At 43.7% G+C, this 23395-nt stretch overlaps 1 protein-coding gene across 8 annotated transcripts in view; it reads left to right on the top strand.

Moving 5' to 3' along the window:
* LOC112228661 (glutamate receptor 3) overlaps positions 1-23395 on the top strand; it is a 105173-nt gene that overhangs the window by 30366 nt on the left and 51412 nt on the right. For all 8 annotated transcript variants that reach the window (XM_042309746.1, XM_042309747.1, XM_024394179.2 and 5 more), the window contains exon 3: positions 2838-3077. In XM_042309746.1, coding sequence (XP_042165680.1) covers positions 2838-3077 — 240 coding nt within the window. The remainder of the gene's footprint in view (positions 1-2837; positions 3078-23395) is intronic.

The following is a 23395-nucleotide window of genomic DNA, read 5'->3' as shown; positions in this document are numbered from 1 at the left end:
AGGTTAGTCCACTCCCGGAGCCCAGATGATGCTGTTATACCAGAGGTTAGTCCACTCCCGGAGCCCAGATGATGCTGTTATACCAGCAGTTAGTCCACTCCCGGAGCCAGATGTATGATCTCATTAGGGCAGAAGGAGAATTGGGGCTATATTTAACCTTGATGAAACAGGAGCTATTATCGTTTTGTGCAGCAAACATGCTAGCACTGCATTATTATGATGTGGCTGTTCCATGCTACAGTATGTATTGATAGCATGAGTTAAAGCCTCCCCTTTGCTGTGGAAAATTACAAATCCAATATTTTCCGTGCATTGAAAACCAGGGCTTGGAAGGGATTCCATTTTTTTTTATCACCAGAGCCTGGCTCCCTTGGTATGTAGTGGAGAAAACAGTCTTTGTCTTGAGTCAAAATCCATAGACTTGGAATTGGTTGTCTTTAAAAATAAATGTGTCTCAGTTGCATGTGTGTATTAGTCAATATATCAGGTCTGTGGTATGTCAGGTTTGTAAGCTAAGGAGTGTGTGGTTGTTATTGTTTAGGCCATGGGCTGGCTTTAAGAGAGGCTGTGATACTGTATATGAGGACTAGCAGTGCATGGGAATCTACTCTGACATTTTCTTATATGCCTATCTCTTAAGCCTCTTCGAAGGCAGAGGGAGGAGAACACATTGAATTAAAAAAGGTACTTCAAGCCTGCAGAAAAACATTATATGATTAGACTATGAAACAATGCCACAACAGAGCCTCATGTCAATTCCTGCCACGTGCAGTAGTTTCAGCCTCATCTGTCACTAGTTATTCCAAGCAGATGGAATGCTTTACCTTCACACAGACATACACCTGCTGTAGTAGAGTCATTATGCTGGTGTTGCCCCTGGCCCCAGAACAAACACACATCCATCTGATGTGTGCACAGACCAAAGGGGAAGGCCATGAACGGATGGATGAAGGGAGGGATGATTCATTGATGGATGGATAAGTGGTTGAATTGAAGCATGATAGATGGGTAGAGAAATGTGTAGTGAATGGTTGGCTTGATGGAGGAAAGATGATGAGATGCCTTTAAACCAGTGTTGTGTAACATGCAGCATTGAACTTGAAAATAATACTGGAAGATCACAGAAGCGCGAAATGAGTCAGGTGTGTCTCCAGACTGTTCTCTTTTTACCAATCCACTCCAAAGGTCAGTCTTTCTAGTTTCATGCAGCAACAATGCTGTGGTGTTTCAAGGCTTCCAAGAGATTTATTGGAGGGTTAGGCCCCTATTTATTCGATAAGCTCTAGTACTGCATTCCTTTTCAATGGTTATTTCTTTCGTTTTCTAATTTTGCATGCTGAAAACAAGAGCAGACCACCCTGTGATAAAAAAACGAACACTTTCAGCAACATTTTCATTTTCTAATAAAGAAGTCAGTCAGGTGAAGAGGGGAGAGGAGGAGCACAGTCCCCGGAGGGCAAAGAGCTTGAGGAATCAGCCAGATGGTGTGGGACAGTGGAGTTGTTATTCAGGGTTCACAAATGTCCACTCCACTTAAAACAAACATTTATAGGAGACAGAGATAAGGAGGGACATAGGAGCTTGTTTAAAAACTTTTGTACATTCACAAGAGAGGTTTGTTCACCTATTTGTTGTGTAAAAAATCTAATATCTACACCTTGTTAGACCAAGTACACGGTGCATTGTACATAGTGTTTATAGCCAGAGCTCATTTTCATCAGCCCCACAGATGGCCCTATATAGCAGCTTCTTATAAATCAATTTATACTGCAGCGACCAGCGAGCACAGCCTTATGCTGCAACAACGCCTGCTTGCGTCCTGCATGGTGGTAGGAGGTATTTGTCCATTAAGAGCAGTGGCCAGTGCACTGATTTCCCCCATTAGTTCTAGTTGATTAACCAAGCAGATACATTGAGTCCAAGGAGAAGTGAAGGGCACAGAGAGGCAGAGAGCACTGCCACATCCCACACGGCTGTCATTTATTCAAATAGTCACCATTTATTTTCCTATTTATATAGATTAATGCTTCTTCACAACCTTACAAGTAATAGTTCATCTTCTACACATGAACTCCCTTGAATTCTCTATTACTCCACCATCACATCTACATCCTACAATATTCTGATTCATCCATTCTCTCTCTCTCTCTCTGCTTGGTAGCTATTATTTTGAGATCTGATCATGTTGGAGGAGGCACTCTTTCCTCTGGTCCCCCCAAAATATATCCCCATGCCCCAGGGCAGTGATTGGGGACAATACCCTGTGTAGAGGGCCTTCTTTCGGATGGGACGTTAAACAGGTGTCCTGACTCTGGTCACTAAAAATCCCATGGCACTTATCCTAAGAGTAGGGGTGTTAACCCCGGTGTCCTGGCTAAATTTCCAACCCACATAGCATCATGGCCACCTAATCATCCCCAGCTTCTTATTGGCTCATTCATCCCCACTCTACTCCCCTGTAACTATTTCCCCAGGTCATGGCTGTAAATGAGAATGTGTTCTCAGTCAATAAATGAATAAATAAATGTCAGGCTGTGTGTTATGTTCTATGACTGCAGGGAGAGAAATGGCCTTATTGGACTATGTGTGTAGTTGACTGTGTTCTGACCCTCACCTGGATGTCTGAATGTGGGAAGAGATTACTTCATTTGTCTGCTTGTGCTCTGCCTGGAGGCTTGATTGACTGTGTCCTAATCCTAACCAACCTGTTTGGTTGACTGTGTTCTGAGTTCTGGCCCTCACCTGAACTTACTCAAACAGACTGTTTGTCTTTCTAGGTTGACTATGTTCCGACCCAGAACTGACTGTTCTGTCTGTTTGTCTGTCTGTTTGTCCAGTCTGCTCCCAGTTCTCCAGAGGAGTGTACGCCATCTTCGGCTTCTACGACCAGAAGTCCATGAACACGCTGACCTCGTTCTGTGGGGCTCTGCACACCTCCTTCATCACACCCAGCTTCCCCGCCGATGCCGACGTGCAGTTTGTCATCCAGATGAGGCCTCCTCTACGGGGAGCTGTCCTCAGCCTGCTGGCCCACTACAAGTGGGAGAAGTTTGTCTACCTCTATGACACCGAGAGGGGTAAGAAACAGCGTGGCTAACAGTCTGACAGACTTCATGGCATTGGCAACACACATGAGATACTGTACTATACTGTACAAAGAGGCTCTCTGGTAAAGCCATAGCTCCTCTCTCCTCCACCCATGTCACCTCACATTAAGCCATGAAGTATATAATTATTTCCCCTCAGTGTGGAAATCCTCTGATCCCCAGTCCTCATTTTAAGAGTGATCTAAAAGCTTTAAATCTGGGCCTGTAATGATGCCTAAAGTGCTTTAGTGTCTGGAGGCTTTTCCTTGGCTTCCACATTAAACAGGCCCCTGGCTGCTTCAGTAAATGAGTCCAAGGCAGGTGACGTTCCTGTCTGTGTGACTGTTGCTGTGCTGTAGGAGCTCCCTCAGAGTCAATACGCTACCCGCCTCTAATCCTCTGAATATAATTTAGACTGTAATTGGATTATATAAAGGAGCCACAACACAATGTGACTTTTACACGTCCTTCATGCCCCCCCCCCTCCCTTTCCCTCTCCACTGTACCCCAGCAGCAGCCACAGGCTGATGGAGGGAGCTAGCAGAGGTCTCCATCCTGCTCTGTGAAGGTCGACATCTGGAGAGTTCAGCCTTAAGACAGAACACTAATGACACTCCAATCTGTCAGGGTGGGATATTCCTGGTCCTGGACCAGGCTACTGTACTGTTAAGCTGGCTGTAGAGAGAGACATACTGTACTGGACCAGGCTACTGTACTGTAAAGCTGGCTGTAGAGAGAGACATACTGTACTGGACCAGGTTACTGTACTGTAAAGCTGGCTGTAGAGAGAGACATACTGTACTGGACCAGGCTACTGTACTGTAAAGCTGGCTGTAGAGAGAGACATACTGTACTGGACTAGGCTACTGTACTGTAAAGCTGGCTGTAGAGAGAGACATACTGTACTGGACCAGGCTACTGTACTGTAAAGCTGGCTGTAGAGAGAGAGACATACTGTACTGGACCAGGCTACTGTACTGTAAAGCTGGCTGTAGAGAGAGACATACTGTACTGGACCAGGCTACTGTACTGTAAAGCTGGCTGTAGAGAGAGACATACTGTACTGGACCAGGCTACTGTACTGTAAAGCTGGCTGTAGAGAGAGAGACATACTGTACTGGACTAGGCTACTGTACTGTAAAGCTGGCTGTAGAGACATACTGTACTGGACCAGGCTACTGTACTGTAAAGCTGGCTGTAGAGAGAGAGACATACTGTACTGGACCAGGCTACTGTACTGTAAAGCTGGCTGTAGAGAGAGAGACATACTGTACTGGACCAGGCTACTGTACTGTAAAGCTGGCTGTAGAGAGAGACATACTGTACTGGACCAGGCTACTGTACTGTAAAGCTGGCTGTAGAGAGAGACATACTGTACTGGACCAGGCTACTGTACTGTAAAGCTGGCTGTAGAGTGAGACATACTGTACTGGACCAGGCTACTGTACTGTAAAGCTGGCTGTAGAGAGAGAGACATACTGTACTGGACCAGGCTACTGTACTGTAAAGCTGGCTGTAGAGAGAGACATACTGTACTGGACCAGGCTACTGTACTGTAAAGCTGGCTGTAGAGAGAGACATACTGTACTGGACCAGGCTACTGTACTGTAAAGCTGGCTGTAGAGAGAGACATACTGTACTGGACCAGGCTACTGTACTGTAAAGCTGGCTGTAGAGAGAGACATACTGTACTGGACCAGGCTACTGTACTGTAAAGCTGGCTGTAGAGAGAGACATACTGTACTGGACCAGGCTACTGTACTGTAAAGCTGGCTGTAGAGAGAGACATACTGTACTGGACCAGGCTACTGTACTGTAAAGCTGGCTGTAGAGAGAGAGACATACTGTACTGGACCAGGCTACTGTACTGTAAAGCTGGCTGTAGAGAGAGAGACATACTGTACTGGACCAGGCTACTGTACTGTAAAGCTGGCTGTAGAGAGAGACATACTGTACTGGACCAGGCTACTGTACTGTAAAGCTGGCTGTAGAGAGAGAGACATACTGTACTGGACCAGGCTACTGTACTGTAAAGCTGGCTGTAGAGAGAGAGACATACTGTACAGGAACAGGTATTCTGTTTACAGTACCATGTTGTTGCTGTAATTAGATACTGGTGGTAGGAGAAAAGGCTGAGTATAACAATTACACAGCATTTCTCTCCTGTGTATCATTTAGGGGAAAGGGGGGGATACCTAGTCAGTTGTACAACTGAATGCCTTCAACTGAAATGTGTCTTCCGCATTTAACCCAACCCCTCTAAAACAGAGAGGGTCGGGGAGCTGTCTTAATCGACATCCACGTCTTTAGCGCCCAGGGAACAGTGGGTTAACTGCCTTGTTCAGGGGCTGAACAACAGATTTTTATCTTGTCAGCTCTGGGATTCAATCCAGCAACCTTTCGGTTACTGGCCCAACGCTCTAACCACTATTTACCATTCACTATAGTGTACAACTAAAGTGTAAAACATTTTCCATTTCTTCCTCTGGCTATAGGAGATCTTAGTTGTTGTCTTTATCCTCTGTGACACATGGGAGGTTCCTAACACCAATACCATTGAGTTTTATCAAAACATAAGGTATTTTCTCAAAGAATAGACCATATTCTATACCACTTTAGATTTATAGCGATGGGGAGGGCTATTATTGTATTGGGATCGTTTACTGGTTTATATAGAGTGCATCCAAAGTGCTTTTAAGCCTACATTGAGCCAGCTTTTATAGTGCGTTCAACAGGTTTCCTTGCTGGCTTGCATTAACTCCAGCATGGTGGGTACTTTATCCATCACCCACATTGACAGGATTGGTTCTCATCAAACCATTTTGTTCAACGTTCAACTAGAAAAAAAAAGATTGCTCTCTTCTAACATATTTTCTCAAATAATTTAAAAGGTTTATTTCAAAGCGGTAGTTTAAAGAAAATCCCCCTCTTCACCACCACAGCACACAACCCTAACTGAGATGGTAGTAGCTAACAGCCTTTCTTCATGGTGTTCCAGATGTTCTATCCCTTCCTAAACCATATTAAAAAAGTGCCAATTCGTTTGAAATTGGGGTTTGCCTGTCAGAAACATAAACACGGGTAGTGTTTCTTAGTGTCTGTGTATCTGCGGCAGGCCGTACCAGCTGATAATTGGTTGGCTGCTATGGTGGAGGAAAGGTGATTACAGGGTTTATTGTCTCTCTCGGGCACAATCAACCTTCCTCCATCTACCTCCTGATTCGCCCCTTAACAGCTTTACTTGACTTATGGAGGCCCTTCCACCTGCTGTGTCTGGGCTAGATCGCTACCATCTGTAACACACGCCCCATTTCCACAGCATGACAAAGAAGCAGTAAAGAAAAAACATAACTCCAACCCGCCAAACGGATGACAGGAGTGGAGAGCCCCATCAAGTCGCTGCAGTGTTTGTGTCATAGGAAATGGATTTTCGGTCCAATGGGCCTTTGGCTGACAGCAACATTGGCACTTGAGCCACTGTCGTTTGGATTCTTACCCCACATGCTGTGCTGTGTATGCCTTACACACAGCTTGTGTTTGCTCTGAGGCAAGAAAGGCTAGAGAGCCCTCCTGCTCCTCCTGTTCTTACCAACCCTTCGCTGTTCTGTTCCCCACGTGGATCAGAACATAGTGTTTAGGCTCTACAGTGATCACCACTCATCTAAATTCCACCTTTTAAAAATGCCATTTTAAATGGCACTTTACTATTGGGTAACATTGATATGGACTTCCTGTTACAAAAACAAGAGGAAGCTTTTTGAAGTTGGGGAGGCTCTCAAATTCCAGTGGGATGATTTCTCCATCACTGATGACAAAGCCATCAAACACACCCGAACAGAGACACCCAAACAAAAGGAACCAAGAAATCAAAGGAAGAAACATATACATAACTCTAGTGAGTCTAGTCCCTTCCCCTCTCAAGCTTGAAATAACAACAAAAGGCATGAAAATGGTAATAGTGAAGGATGCAAATCCACTCTCCTGGATCCCAGTGAGGTTAACCCCATCATGGCTGTAAGCTCTGCTTAGGCTCTGAGACACTGGGTAATAATAGGACGATTTGTTACTATGGCAAGGTACAATAAAATAGCAATCTCCCGCCTACATTTTCACTGGGATTGTGAGACTGAGTGTGGAGGAAAATAAACACCCAGAGGTTCTGACCCCGCCTTCCATGTCCATGGAGCATTCCATTTCAAATGTGATTTGGCCTCTTGGTGAGTGTCTCTCACACCGGCAGTCATATTCTCCTCTTTTAACCTCATTGATTCCACCTCACCATCATGCTGGAAATGCCTAGAAAATTCCGTATCCATTGTTGTGTTGAATCTAAATCCCATTGATTTTGCTATTGAGACCTTGAAGAGTGTTTTGAGTCCTTCACCACTAGTTCTTGTTTACAGAAATGGGGTTTAGTTTGTATACCCTGCACCTCAAGTCCTTGAAGAAAAATTATCAATAAAGTAGTGTGTTTGAATGGAATTGATTTGTGCCTTTGACTCAAGAGCTAGAACCCGGTTAGTGTTTGTGTTTTGAATAATATATTGTTGAATATGCCCTAAAGCGGATACATTTTTTACATGAGAAATCAAAAACATTTTTCATATAATGTCCACAAACAGACACACACTGCTGTGAGAGGGTCTACTTTTTATTTGTCATTTTATGTGACTAACATACTGTGTAAATACTGTGTAAATACCGTAATATTTACTGACTGACCTATTTCTTGTAGGATATAGGTCTTTGTAGTAAACTTTTTGTTGCCTTGCTTTGGAATAATCTTAAGAAATCATCTTAACCAAAGACTACAATAGTACAGGCAAAATTACAGCTTTTCTCTGGTCCCCATGTTAACCCTGACAGTAGGGGAAGGTAGGGTTTGAGGTGGAAATTGCATGTATGGGAGTAAAATCACAGTGCTCCCCTGCTGGAAGTCTCATTGGCTTCCTCTCTGCAGGGAAAAGTCTGATTAATTGCACAGTGCTAAATGGCTGCGTTCAGCAGTCAGGCACAGGCTCATTAACACAGTGTGAGAGAGCTAGAGAGACAGACAGAGAGAAACAGAAAGAGAAAGAGAGAGCGGCACAAACCAGGCGCTCCTGTCCTCTCCATCTCATTGATCTCTCTACTCCATCTTCACTTCCAGCCCGGGCCTCGCTGTACAAATCAATGAGCACAGGCAGCCTGCTGTGGCTAAACGCTGTTTATCTCTTCTTCCCCATCACTGGCTCTGCCTTCCGTCTGTCTGTGTGGTCCCTCTCTCCCACTCTTGTTAGCTCTTCCTTGAAACTTCAAGATTTCAACTGGCTCTCAACTTCTCCAAGTCAAGTCCTTATTCTCTATAGGACCTGTGTGTCTCTCTCAGGGGGGCCCAACCTGACACGAAACATGGAGAACATTGGGTCGGTCCAATTTAGAGCTCTGTGTCCTTGGACGATTCTGTGACGGTAAACAAATCCTTTTTGAATGCCCAACTATATCTACTCTAGAGATAGATGATACAGGTCTAGCTTTAGATCAACTGAAGCTTTATGGAGGTACTGTACAGTGTGTTTTAAAAATTGCACGCTCAGTCAGAGTTCTCAGTCAGAGTATGAGATGAAGGTAAAAACGAGGTGGTGTATTGTACTGTATGGGTGGGTGGGCTTTTCATTTGTAAAAGGTGAGCCTGGTCTTGTTGTTTGTGTTTTTGTAAGGCTCTCTCTGTGTGCATGGACTGTGGGATGACCTCATTGGTGAAAAGCGCTGACTCATAGAGCATTGTGCATTCACAGCAGATGGTGACTCTACAGCTGGGGCATCTGTTCTCCCTGAGTGCCCCTGCTCTCCCCCTGAACAAAACCAAGCCTGCCCACTCCGCCAGAGGCCCTAAATGGTCACCATGTGTCCAGGCCCATTCAAGCATGTAGTGGAATGGAAGGAAAATATTGTGATTGTGCCGTGCTGCTGACCACATGGAATAGCATGATAGTAGGCTACGATATTGTGCCAAAACATACTGTTGCATAGGGGTTGGAATCGAAATATATGGAGTCTTGTTCCCATCTTTCATGAGCTGAAATAAAAGATCCCAGAAATGTTCCATACACACAAAAAGCTTATTTCTCTCAAATGTCATGCACAAATTTGTTTACATCCGTTAGTGAGCATTTCTCCTTTGCCAAGATAATCCATCCACCTGACAGGAATGTCATATCAAGAAGCTGATCAAACAGCCTAATCATTACCCGGGTGCACCTTGTGCTGGGGACAATAAAAGGCCACACTTATAAGGGCACAGAACAAGACCAGATGCAGACACGGGACGCAGATGGTTCGAGTCTCTGATATTTATTTGTATCCAAGGGGCAGGCAAGAGAATGGTCATGGACAGGCAAAAGATCATAACAAGGTCAGAGTCCAGGAGGTACAGAGTGGCAGGCAGGCTTGAGGTCAGGGCAGGCAGGTTCAGAGTCAAGGGAGGCAAGGGTCAAAAACCAGGAGGACTAGCAAAACACAGAGAAGTGGAAAAAGCAGGAGCACAGAGTAACACGCTGGTTGACTTAACAAAACAAGACGAACTGGCACAGACAGACAAAACACAGGTATAAATACCCAGGGGATAATGGGGAAGATGGGTGACACCTGGACGGAGACAAGCACAAGGACAGGTGAAACAGATCAGGGTGTGACAACTCCAAAATGTGCAGATGTCTCGTGTTTTGAGGGAGCGTGCAATTGGCATGCTGACTGCAGGAATGTCCATCAGAGCTGTTGCTAGAGAATTAAATGTTATTTTCTCTACCATAAGAGAATTTGGCAGTACGTCCAACCGGCCGCACAACCGCATACTATGTATGTAATAGTAATCCACGCCAGCCCAGGACCTCCACATCCGGCCGATGACACTGTGGGTTTGCACAACCAAAGAATTTCTGCACAAACTGTCAGAAACCGTCTCAGGGAAGCATATCTGTGTGCTCGTTGTCCTCACCAGGATCTTGACCTGACTGCAGTTTGGTGTCATAATCGATTGTTGGAAAATGCTCACCTTTGATGGCCACAGGCACGCTGGAGAAGTGTGCTCTTCACGAATGGTGCAGCAATCTAAGGCACTGCATCTCAGTGTTAGAGGTGTCACTACAGACCCTGGTTCGATTCCAGGCTGTATCACAATCGGCCGTGATTGGAAGTCCCATAGGGCGGCTCACAATTGGCCCAGCGTCGTCCGAGTTAGGGTTTGGCCGGGATAGGCTATCATTGTAAATAAGAATTTGTTCTTAACCGACTTGCCTAGTTAAATAAAGGTTAAATAAAATAAATAAAACATTCACGGATGAATCCCGGTTTCAACTGTACCCGGGCAGATGCTGATGTCAACATTGTGAACAGAGTGCCCCATGGTGACAGTGGGGTTATTGTATAGGCAGGCATAAGCTATGGATGGCAATGTGCTGTACATCATGTTATGACATGCATTATTTGAATTAGGCCCACATAATTATACCTGCAGAAGAGCAGCTTCTATACAGGAACTTTGAATGCCTTTGAAAATGCCACAGTTGGCTTTACGCTGGACCAGAGCTAGCCAACAAGCTTGTGTGTGCAGAGCAACAACAGACTTAAAAACACTTATCTTTTTGTAGTTAATAAATCCATTATTCTCTAATTAGCAAAAATCTCTCTCCCTATCTTCTGAATCACGCTAGTAAAGGCCTGGTGTGTAATGTCAGTACAGTAGGCTATGCTTCGGAGGGCAGCTAGCCTAAACACCTACAAACACTGGCAAAGATTTTCAGCTGGCAGACAGACACTGGAAGAAGTTTCTACATGACAGAGTGAGGGCTTTCCATAGGTGCTTTGTTGCCGTTTTACTGTGGGACTGGGAAAATGTCAGAAACGTTAAAAAAATGTACTAAACCTCTCTGGGATATGTGGGACGGTAGCGTTCCACCTCGCCAACAGCCAGTGAAATTGCATGGCACCAAATTCAAAACAACAGAAATCCCATAATTAAAATTCCTCAACATACAAGTATTTTACACCATTTTAAAGACAGATTTCTTTTAAATCCAGCCACAGTGCCCGATTTCAAATAGGCTTTATGGCGAAAGCACACCAAACGATTATGTTAGGTCAGCACCAAGTCACAGAAAACCATAAAGCCATTTTCCAGCCAAGGAGAGCCCTCACAAAAGTCAGAAATAGCGATTAAATTAATCACTAACCTTTGATGATCTTCATTAGATGGCACTCCCAGGACTCCATGTTACACAATAAATGTGTGTTTTGTTTGATAAAGTTAATCTTTATGTCCAAAAACCTCATTTGAAATTGGTGTTTTATGTTCAGAAATCCCAGTTCCATAATAACTGTTTGTTTTGTTCGATAAAGTCCATAATTTATGTCCAAATACCTTCTTTTTAGTTCACAAATCCAAACTCACGAGGCGCGGGCAAGCCCAGGTAAAAGTTCAGACGAAAAGTTACATTACAGTTCGTAGAAACATGTCAATCGATGTATATAATCAATCTTTAGGATGTTTTTATCATAAATATTCAATAATGTTTCAACCAGAGAATTCCTTTGTCTTTAGAAATGCAATGGAACGCAGCTAACTCTCACGGGCGTGAGCGAGACTGAGCTCATGGCACTCTGCCAGACCTCTGGTTGAAACAGCTCTCATTCTCTCTCCCTTCAGAGTAGAAGCCTCAAACAAGGTTCTAAAGACTGTTGACATCTAGTGTAAGCCTTAGGAAGTGCAATATGACCCCATAGACACTGTATATTCGATAGGCAATGACTTGAAAAACTACAAACCTCAGATTTCCCACTTCCTGGTTGGATTTTTTCTCACGGTTTTGCCTGCCATATAAGTTCTGTTAGACTCACAGACATCATTCAAACCGTTTTAGAAACATCAGAGTGTTTTCTATCCAAATCTACTAATTATTTGCATATTTTAGCTTTTGGGCCTGAGTAGCAGGCAGTTTACTCTGGGCACCTTATTATCCAAGCTACTCTATACTGCCCCCCAGTCCCAAAGAAGTAAACTGGTTCCCATGCTTTTAAAATAACAATTATGTTCCAGAACAGTAGAGATCACTTTAGTTCTTGGTTCTGTTGCTGTTCCTCAAAAATGACATTCTTTTCCAGTTATGGTTTTGGGCCTCGTTTCTCAATTGCGATGTACAGTGCATTCTGGAATTTCAGACCCCTTGAATTTTTCCACAATTTGTTATGACACAGCCTTATTCTAAAATTAATAAAATTGTTGTTTCCCCTCATCAATCTACACACAATACCCCATAATGACAAAGCAAAACAGGTTTTTATACATTTGTGCAAAAAAAACTTAAATATCATATTTACATAAGTATTCAGACCCTTTCCGCAGTCCTGTGTTGAAGAACCTTTGGCAGCGATTACAACCTCGAGTCTTCTTGGGTATGACGCTACAAGCTTGGCACATATGTACAGTATTTGGGGAGGTTCTCCCATTCTTCTCTGCAGATCCAGGTTGGATGGGGAGCATCGCTGCACAGCTATTTTCAGGTCTCTCATTATGGGGTATTGTGTGTTGATTGATGAGTAAAGAAATGTATTGTATACATTTTAGAATAAGGATTTAACGTAACAAAATGTGAAAGAAGTCAAGGCGTCTCAATACTTTCCGAATGCGCTCTCACATTATGATGATTCTTACAAGATGCATCATTATATACAAGGCAACTTTTTAAGAGTGTTTTCCAAACAAGCACGTATAGAGAAACCGTGTCATTAGACCATGTGTTGATACTAATGGGGTCTAAAGAAAAGCAGCGCTGCTCTCAGATCAGCTTTCTCTATCCAAATCTTACCTTATAATATAATTATTCAACAGTACTGACAATGGATCAGCTCCTAGAGAGATATTACCACCTATGGCTGTATATAGGCTATTGAGGCGGCATTTTATGTTTACTCAATAATAATGCACTGAATCACAGATTGGGCACATCATTGTTGTCACATGTTGTCACACATCATGAAACACATTGAGCCAGAAATTACAAATAGTAGCCTGATTTCAATATGATTAATGATAAACAGTTGAAGTTGGATGTTTACATACACCTTAGGCAAATACATTTAAACTCAGTTTTTCACAATTCCTGACATTTAATCCTGATAAAAATTCCCTGTCTTAGGTCAGTTAGGATCACCAATTTATTTTAAGAATGTGAAATGTCAGAATAATAGTAGAGAGAATGATTTATTTCAGCTTTTATTTTTTTCATCACATTCCCAGTGGGTCAGAAGTTTACATACACTCAATTAGTATTTGGTAGCATTGCCTTTAAATTGTTTGGGTCAAACGTTTCGGGTAGCCTTCCACAAGCTTCCCACAATAAGTTGGGTGAATTTTGGCCCATTCCTCCTGACAGAGCTGGTGTAACTGAGTCAGGTTTGTAGGCTTTTTCAGTTCTGCCCACAAATTTTCTATAGGATTGAGGTCAGGGCTTGTGATGGCCACTCCAATACCTTGACTTTGTTGACCTTAAGCAATTTCATTGACAATTTGGAAGATCCGTTTGCAACCAAGCTTTAACTTGGTCTGATGTCTTGAGATGTTGCTTCAATATATCCACATAATTTTCATTCCTCAAGATGCCATCTATTTTGTGAAGTGCACCAGTCCCTCCTGCAGCAAAGCACCCCCACAACATGATGCTGCCACCCCCGTGCTTCATGGTTGGGATGGTGTTCTTCGGCTTTCAAGCCTCCCCCTTTTTCCTCCAAACATAACAATGGTCATTATGGCCAAACAGTTCAATTTTTGTTTCATCAGACCAGAGGACATCTCTCCAAAAAGTACGATCTTTGTCCCCATGTGCAGTTACAAACCGTAGTTTGGCTTTTTTATGCCGGTTTTGGAGCAGTGGTTTTTTCCTTGCTGAGCGGCCTTTCAGGTTATGTCGATGTAGGACTCGTTTTACTGTGGATATAGATACTTTTGTATCTGTTTCCTTCAGCATCTTCACAAGGTCCTTTGCTGTTGTTCTGGGATTGACTTGCACTTTTCGCACCAAAGTACGTCTCCTTCCTGAGCGGTATGACGGCTGTGTGGTCCCATGGTGTTTATACTTGCGTACTATTGTGATACAGTGAATTATAAGTGAAATAATCTGTCTGTAAACAATTGTTGGAAAAATGACTTGTGTCATGCGCAAAGTAGATGTCCTAACTGACTTGCCAAAACTATAGTTTGTTAACAAGAAATTTGTGGAGTGTTAATGACTCCAATCTAAGTGTATGTACACTTCTGACTTCAACTTTAAGCCAATGTAGCCTATGTATCTTCTAATGTGGTCATCTCAGGTTTCATTTGAAGCATCATTTTATCCTTGAACTTGTTTGTAACAATTGCAAATACGTTGGCAATTTTGTATTTGTAGTCAACTTTTTTATGAAGTTATCAGCAGACACAGTTAGACAGATAGTCTAAACATTTAGCAGAGATCTTCTGTGAAAAAGGGCAACAAAGTATCTAACGTTGCACTTTGGCTGCTGTATGAGTGGTCTGGATCACTCATAGAGGTTCAAAGGTTTTTAAGAGCTATCTTACTAACGAAGTCTTTGGGAAACACCTCGGCTACTAAAGATGCATGGTAAGAAGGTTCTTATGATGATCTTAACACTACGAGGGCTCTGGGAAACGCGGCCCTGTCCACTGAACCGCTTCCCTGAGCCAGTTCCAACCCCTGCGGTTGCATTTTCCGAATTGAAATGCCTTAATTATGAATATAGAATGTGTTATGGCTTCATTTTTAATCTTGCTAATGACATTTTTCAAAGGAAATACAGTATCAGGAGCATGCAGGTTAGAGGAGGGAGAAGGGGAGCTTTTTTAACTAAGGAATGAGTCCTGGTATTTATAAGAATGACACATTGATTTCTGTACTTTTAGGCTGAGTAATTTGCACTCTTGATGCATTTTGGAGTTACTCACTACTGTAAGTTGCTCTGGATAAGAGCGTCTGCTAAATGACTAAAATGTCAAATGTGCCTCCCGAGTGGTGCAGCGGTCTAAGGCGGTGTCACTGCAACCTGGGGTTTGATCCCAGGCTGTGTTACAACCGGCCGTGGCCGGGAGTCCATTAGGGCTGCCCATAATTCGCCCAGCCTCGTCCGGGTTAGGGGTGGGTTGGGCTGGGGGGGGCTTTACTTGGCTCATCGCGCTCTAGCGACTCCTTGTGGCGGGCCGGGCACCTGCAGGCTGATTTCAGTCATCAGTTGAACGGTGTTTCCTCCTAAACATTCGTGCAGCTGTCTTCTGGGTTAAGCGAGCGGGTGTTAAGAAGTGAGGTTTGGCGGGTCATGTTTTGGAGGATGCATGACTCGACCTTCGCCACTCTCGAGCCAGTTGGAGAGTCGCAGGCATGAGACAAGATCATAATCATGAAATTGTTAATTAAAAAAAAATGTTCTCAATCATAAAGCACAAAAACAAATGAGGAGCAGTTATCATGCGGTTTTCAGAGTGACAAACAAAGGACATTGAGTTAGAGAATCAACAGCAAAAATGTATATTTGAATATAATTCAGTGTCAAATATGAAATCACAAGAGTCCATAGTGTTGCTATAACAACAGCTTGTTTTCCACCTGATATGTTAGAGTCCTCCATAATGTGCACACCTAGTCTACATTCCCATTATTTTCCAGGGAGCACATTAGAGTATGTTACTCAACACATCAGTCTGGTTTGGTCTGCGATCTGCATTGGATCCTACATCCCACCATCACAAACCTCAGGATTTCAGACTGGTGTGTACTCATCTTTCTTTGAGCAGCTAGTATTTCAGCACTGGGCTGAAACAGCTCCTAACACTTCTCCCAATGCAGCAGCCTTGAGTGCTTCAGGTCCATTCTCAGATCTTTCTCCTGCTTTCCACTGCTCTCTGTTCTAAGCTGATAATATTTCAAAACCTTGGACAGTTCTACTCTACAGTACAGGCTCTGACTGCAGAAATCAGTATTTCAGCAATGGACATTTCTCCTTTCTCTGCTGCCTGCCTGGTTGGTGTAGCGACTGCCCCTACTGCTGCTGGGGAAAATACAGAAATCGCTAAACATGATGCAGGCAGGTGCAGAGAAAAAGGAAAACCAGCACAGTCACAGACCTTCAAATGTACGCTTGGCCTGCAGGCTATAAAGGATGGCCACATCAGCCAACACTCTCTCTCTTCCTCTTCCCTGACTCTAGTTTTTTTGTCTGTTTCACCATACAACACCCTCTCCACTCATCCACACACTGCATACGCTACTGATCCTACAGACATCCACAGCTTGTTACATTTTTGTATTTATTATTATTTAGTATAATAAATGTATTCGTTTTTAGATGTAAGTCATGCGTGGTCTCCCTTTGTTGTTAGGAACTATGAGCCAGGTCGTAACAATGTGCATACCTCTAACATCGACATGTAATGTGACTTATTTCAGTATTATCCTAGGTATGTAAATATTTACAAGGTGTTAGCATTTAAACCCTTTTGTTATACAACTTTTGTATCCCAAACAGAATAATTCACTTGCATTTGTATCCTCCAGTGCCTTCTCTGCTACAGTAGCGTAGTATGTGAAAACCTGACATTAGGGGAGAAATGTACACACATCCATTCTAAACAATAGTAAGAGAGGAGCCCAGGAGCCTTATAATGGCCGGGATATGTTTTTTTTCTCTTACTCCCCCAATCTTTCCCTCTCTCTCTCTCTCTCTCTCTCTTTCCCTCTCTCTCTCTCTCTCTCTTTCACTCTCTCTCTCTCTCTCTCATTCATTTTCACTATCTCGCTCCCCCAATCTTTCCCTCTCTCTCTCTCTCTCTCATTCTTTCACTATCTCGCTCCCCCAATCTTTCCCTCTCTCTCTCTCTCTCTCTCAATCTTTCCCTCCTCTCTCTCTCTCTCTCTCTCTCATTCTTTCACTATCTCGCTCCCCCAATCTTTCACACTCTCTCTCTCTCTCTCTCAATCTTTCACTATCTCGCTCCCCCAATCTTTCACTATCTCACACTCCCAATCTTTCACTATCTCTCTCTCTCCCAATCTTTTACGATCTCTCTCTCCCAATCTTTCACTATCTCTCTCTACCAATCTTTTACGATCTCTCTCTCAATCTTTCACTATCTGTCTCTCTGCCAATCTTTCGCTATCTCTCTCTTATAATCTTTCGCTATCTCTCTCCCAATCTTTCACTATCTCTCTCTCACATTCTTTCACTATCACTCTCTCTCAAACTTTCTCTCTCTCTCTCTCTCTCTCTCTCTCTCTCTCTCTCTCTCTCTCTCTGTGTCTCTGTCTCTAGCTGACTGCACTAGTCTCAGCTGTTTGCAGGAGAAATAGCAGAAACTTTAATAGAATACAAAACAGTAGGGAGGCATAGCCTGGGGAAAATAATGTAGGAGTCAGCAAAGCCTTTGTGCCTCTGCCTCAACAGAAAAACAGCAACATGGCACATGGGGCCAAGCTCTGTCAGACGCCCGGTAGCAGCTCAACCAAATATTATTTACTTTATGAATTCTAAACATCTCCTAAGGAGACTCACAGTCTGTCACATCTAATTTGACCCTGACCCTATGACTTAAAATGGCACAGTCCTCTGCTCACTTGTCTCTGACCGCCTGTCTCCAATGCCTTTCATCTATTTTGGGGCACTAGCTTTCAGGATAATGCAGGGGCCATTTGAACAGTGGTCTTTCTGCATTATGAAAGAGATTAATGTGCTGTGTTCAGTTCATGGTTTGCCCAAGATGAAAGGCCATTTTTGTTTGTTTAAGAGATGGGTGTTCTCTAGGCATCTGAGCAGAAACAGGGAAGGCATTGAAGTACTGTAAGTGAAGCTTTAAACTCAAGAAGAAAGCCAGCCAACAAACTCAATTTTGTTTAAATCTGGGTCAGGGAATTGGAATGTCTCTCTCTGCAGTAGCTCTTGTTGTTTTTTCTCTCTGACTTAAGCTTTGAGATATTTTGACCTTTCTCTAAAAGTGGGTTCAGAAGCTTTGTGTGACTTCAACATGGTGGTGCACTGCTCAGCTTTGGGCAAGCCCTCACAGCAAATACTGTAGCGCAGATTCCTGGCCTGAGAGAGAGTTTAAAAGAGGTCACCATCTCTTAGGAGGCAGCGGGGAAGACTGAGTCAGAGTTGAGACCACACAGCATCCATGATGCTGCAGAGGCCATGATGCTATCCACCACCTGCGACAACATAATGTCCATTCTACCTCACATAACCCCCACATGAGACAACATACTGCATACTAGAGGTCGACCGATTAATCGGAATGGCCGATTAATTAGGGCCGATTTCAAGTTTTCAGAACAATCGGAAATCTGTATTTTTGGGCGCCGATTAAAAAAAAAAACTTTATTTAACTAGGCAAGTCAGTTAAGAACACATTCTTATTTTCAATGACGGCCTAGGAACGGTGGGTTAACTGCCTTGTTCAGGGGAAGAACGACAGATTTCCACCTTGTCAGCTCGGGGGATCTAATCTTGCAACCTTACAGTTAACTAGTCCAACGCTCTAGCCAACTGGCTCTCACTGCACTCTATGAGGAGCCTGCCTGTTACGCGAATGCAGTAGAAGCCAAGGTAAGTTGCTAGCTAGCATTAAACTTATCTTACAAAAAATAATCAATCAATCATAATCACTAGTTATAACTACACATGGTTGATGGTATTATTAGTTTATCTAGCGTGTCCTGCGTTGCATATAATCGATGCGGCGCTGGGGGATGATTTAACAAAAGCGCATTTGCTAAAAAAGCACAATCGTTGGACGACTGTACCTAACCATAAACACCAATGCCTTTCTTAAAATCAATACACAGAAGTATATATTTTTAAACCTGCATATTTAGCTAAAAGAAATCCAGGTTAGCAGGCAATATTAACCAGGTGAAATTGTGTCATTTTTCTTGCGTTCATTGCACGCAGAGTCAGGGTATATGCAACAGTTTGGGCAGCCTGGCTCATTGCGAACTTATTTGCCAGATTTTAAGTAAATATGACATAACCTTGAAGGTTGTGCAATGTAACAAGCATATTTAGACTTAGGGATGCCACCCGTTAGATAAAATACCGAACGGTTCCGTATTTCACTGAAATAATAAACGTTTTGTTTTCGAAATTATAGTTTCCAGATTCGACCATATTGATGACCAAAGGCTCGTATTTCTGTGTGTTATGTTATAATTAAGTCTATGATTTGATAGAGCAGTCTGACTGAGTGATGGTAGGCAGCAGCAGGCTCGTAAGCATTCATTCAAACAGCACTTTCGTGCGTTTTGCCAGCAGCTCTTCGCAAGCACAACGCTGTTTATGACTTCAAGCTTATCAGCCTAATGACTGGTGTAACCGATGTGAAATGGCTAGCTAGTTAGCTGGGTGTGCGCTAATAGCTATTCAAATGTCACTCGCTCTGAGACTTGGAGTAGTTATTCGCCTTGCAGAGGGTTTTGTGGAGCGATGGGTAACGCTGCTTCGAGTGTGGCTGTTGTCGATGTGTTCCTGGTTCGAGCCCAGGTAGGGGCGAGGAGAGGGACGGAAGCTATACTGTTACACTGGCAATACTATAGTGCCTATAATAACATCCAATAGTCAAAGGTATATGAAATACAAATGGTATAGAGAGAAATAGTCCTATAAATACTATATTAACTACAACCTAAAACCTCTTACCTTGGATTATTGAAGTCTCATGTTAAAAGGAACCACCAACTTTCATATGTTCTCATGTTCTGAGCAAGGAACTCAAACGTTAGCTTTTTTTACATTATTGCATTAGAGTTTACTTCTGGCATTATTTAACCAAATTGAACATGTTTCATTATTTATTTGAGGCTAAATACTGTATGCCTTCCCTCTGTTGTCCTGCATATTACTGCTGATGGCACTGGTGAGATCAGAAGAGCTGTCAATCATTATGATAGCTCCCAATCCCCCGGGGCTCTATGGTGGCAGGGATGATCCAGATGTAGATTTTAGCCAGGTTCCACACTGCCGGGATATACTGTCTCAGGGGTGAAGACCAATAGGATTGTGGCCTGTACTGGCAAGTCAATTAAGAACAAATTCTTATTTAAAATGACGGCCTACCAATTTTGGGCCAATTGTGCGCCGCCCTATGGGACTCCCAATCACGGCCGGTTGTGATACAGCCTGGAATTGAACCAGGGTTTGTAGTGACACCTCTAGCACTGAGATGCAGTGCCTTAGACTGCTGCACCACTCGGGAGCCCCTAAGAACGAAAGGGACAGGCTAGCGCACTGTGGGCTATCTGCCACTGTGATTAGCATGATACAGGGCTGCGGGCTGGTTCCACATCCAGAACTTATGCCAGCAAATGGAAAATGTTTATGCAATGGCGCGTGGAAGAGAATGTTGACCCAGCATGCTGCCAGTTGGAAACGATTCTCAAACAGGAACTCGTTCTCACTATCAAGGTGTACGCCTCAGCGATTTCAGCTTGTCATGAGGGTTTTGATCGAGTGTCTTTGTTCAGCCATCCTCCCCTCAAACGTTTCCTTTTGGGAACACTGCGACTGAGACCAGCAACCCAAACTATAGTTCCACCGTGAGATTTGACATTGGTGCTCAATGTGCTCTGTGAGCTGCCATTCGAGCACTTGGATCAGATTCCTCTTAAAATGTTGTCTATTAAAATTGCATTGTTATTTGTAAGCAGGTCAGTGATTTGGGGCTCTGTCAATGCGACCCAACTGTTTCGCCATCAATGGCGACTTGCGCTCGTCCTAATCCGTCTTTTTTGCCTAAGATTGTCAAGAGCTCCTACAGATCAGACTCTCTTTTCCTCACAGGGAACAGAGAGAGGAACGGCTGTATTGCCTGTAGCCAGTGGGCCCAATTTTACATCTAGCTCAGGATTATTGTGCTTCATTGAGCAGTATTTGAGTGTTTGACTTTAATTTTGATTATGGGCACAACAGCTAGCATAAATTTGTCTTACATTAATGTTAACTTGCTAACGTTAGCTGAGCCAGTCACTGAAATCATCTTTGGCTGAAGGTGCGGGCATAATACATTTTCTCAGGCGATGCTGTCTTGGTAGCAGTGTAAACCAATGGGATGCCCCCCTATGAGGCTCCGCTCTACTCATATAACTGGAGTTAACCTCCCATTAACCTTCGTTATGATTTGTAATCAATGTATCAGCCTGTCTTGTTTGAGCAGTGAAGAGAAGAGTGTTGCGACTAAATATTGTTACGCCTTTACTTTTTTTATTGAATAATTTTTTTGCCTCATGGTGCTCCTAAAATAAAAGTATTGGTTGCACACCAAAATGTTTAGCCGCATGGTCACACTTTAGAGCCCTCCAACTGAGACAAAACACTGTCATAACCTCACTACACACTAGCCGGTATGATGGCGCCGATGGAGATGATAGCATCGCGACTAGCTCTTAGGAAACTTTGCAGTATTTTTTTTTTTATGTACATTTCTTTTCCTTTTTAGCTCAGGAAATGTTTTGAGTCATTACATATAGCCGGGAAGAACTATTGGATATTAGAGCGGAGGTAACTCGCCAGAACTACCAGCATTACGACCAGGAATACGACTTGCCTGGAGCAGATCCTTTGTTCACTCGCCTGCTGGTTTGACTTAGCACACCACCCACCGCTTCCGAGTATATTACTCGCTAATGTTCCGTCTTTGGATAACAAAGTTGATGAGCTTAGAGCAAGGATTTCTTTCCAGAGAGACATCAGGGCCTGTAACATACTTTTTTTCACAGAAACATGGTCAATAAAGCCAGCAGGATTCTCAGTACATCGTGCAGACAGGAATAAATATCTCTCCGGGAAGCAGAAGGGCGGAGGGGTGTATTTCATGAATAATGACTCATGGTGTAATTCTAGGAACATACAGGAGCTCAAGTCCCCCACCCTCCTTTTGGCAAATCTGACCACGACTCCATCTTGCTCCTCCCTTCCTATTGGCACAGTACCCACTGTGACTATTAAAACCTACCCTAACCAGAAACCGTGGATAGATGGTAGCATTCGCGCAAAACTGAAAGCACGAACCATTACATTTAACCATGGCAAGATGACTGGGAATATGGCAGAATATAAACAGTGTAGTTATTCACTCTGCAAGGCAATCAAACAAGCTAAACGTCAGTATAGAGATAAAGTGGAGTCGCAATTCAACGGCTCAGACACAAGACGTATGTGGCAGGGACGTATGTGGCAGGGACTACAGACAATCACAGACTACAAAAGGAAAACCAGCCACGTTGCCGAGACCGACGTCTTGCTTCTGGACAGGCTAGGACACATTCTTTGCACGCTTTGAGGATAACACATTGCCACCGGCTCTCCTTCTCCATGGCTGAAGTGAGTGAAACATTTAAATGTGTTAACCCTTGCAAGGCTGCCGGACCAGACGGCATCCCTAGCTGCGTCCTCAGAGCATGCGCAGACCAGCTGGCTGGTGTGTTGACAGGCATATTCAATCTCTCCCTATCCCAGTATCCCAGCACGACTCCAACTCAATCATCAAGTTTGTAGACGACACAACAGTAGTAGGCTTGATTACCAGCAATGACGTGACAGCCTAGAGGAGGTGAGGGCTCTGGGAGTGTTGTGCCTGGGAAACAACCTCTCAATCAACGTCAACAAAACAAAGGAGATGATTGGGGACTTCAGGAAACAGCAGAGGGTGTACCCCCTTATCTACATCGAAGGGACCACAGTGGAGAAGGTGGAAAGCTTCTAGTACCTTGGCGTACACATCACTAACAAACTGATACCTACCACCCACACAGACAGTGTAGGGAAGAAGGCGCAACAGAGTATCTTCAACCTCAGCAGGCTGAAGAAACTTGGCTTGTCACATACTTTTACAGATGCACAATTGAAAGCATCCTGTAGGGCTGTATCACCACCTGGTATGGCAACTGCACCGCCCGCAACCGCAAGGCTCTCCAGAGGGTGGTGCGGTCTGCACAACGCATCACCCGCACTCCAGGACACCTACAGCACCCGATGTCACAGGAAAGTCAAAAAGATCATCAAGGACATCAATCACCTGTGCCGCTGCCTGTTCACTCCGCTATCATCCAGAAGGCGAGGTCAGTACAGATGCATCAAAGCGGGGACCGAGAGACTGAAAAACAGCTTCTATCTCAAGGCCATCAGTCTGTTAAACAGCCATCACTAGCACATTTATAGGCTGCGGCCTATTGGCATAGACAAGAAATCACTGGCCACTTTAAGGAATGGAACACTAGTCACTTAAACAACTTCTTAGGGCTGCA

The sequence above is a fragment of the Oncorhynchus tshawytscha genome, linkage group LG30 (assembly GCF_018296145.1).
Source record: "Oncorhynchus tshawytscha isolate Ot180627B linkage group LG30, Otsh_v2.0, whole genome shotgun sequence".
In the NCBI taxonomy this organism is placed as follows: domain Eukaryota; kingdom Metazoa; phylum Chordata; class Actinopteri; order Salmoniformes; family Salmonidae; genus Oncorhynchus; species Oncorhynchus tshawytscha.
The sequence above is the reverse complement of the archived record's forward strand: the minus strand, read 5'-3'. Positions and strand labels throughout refer to the sequence as shown.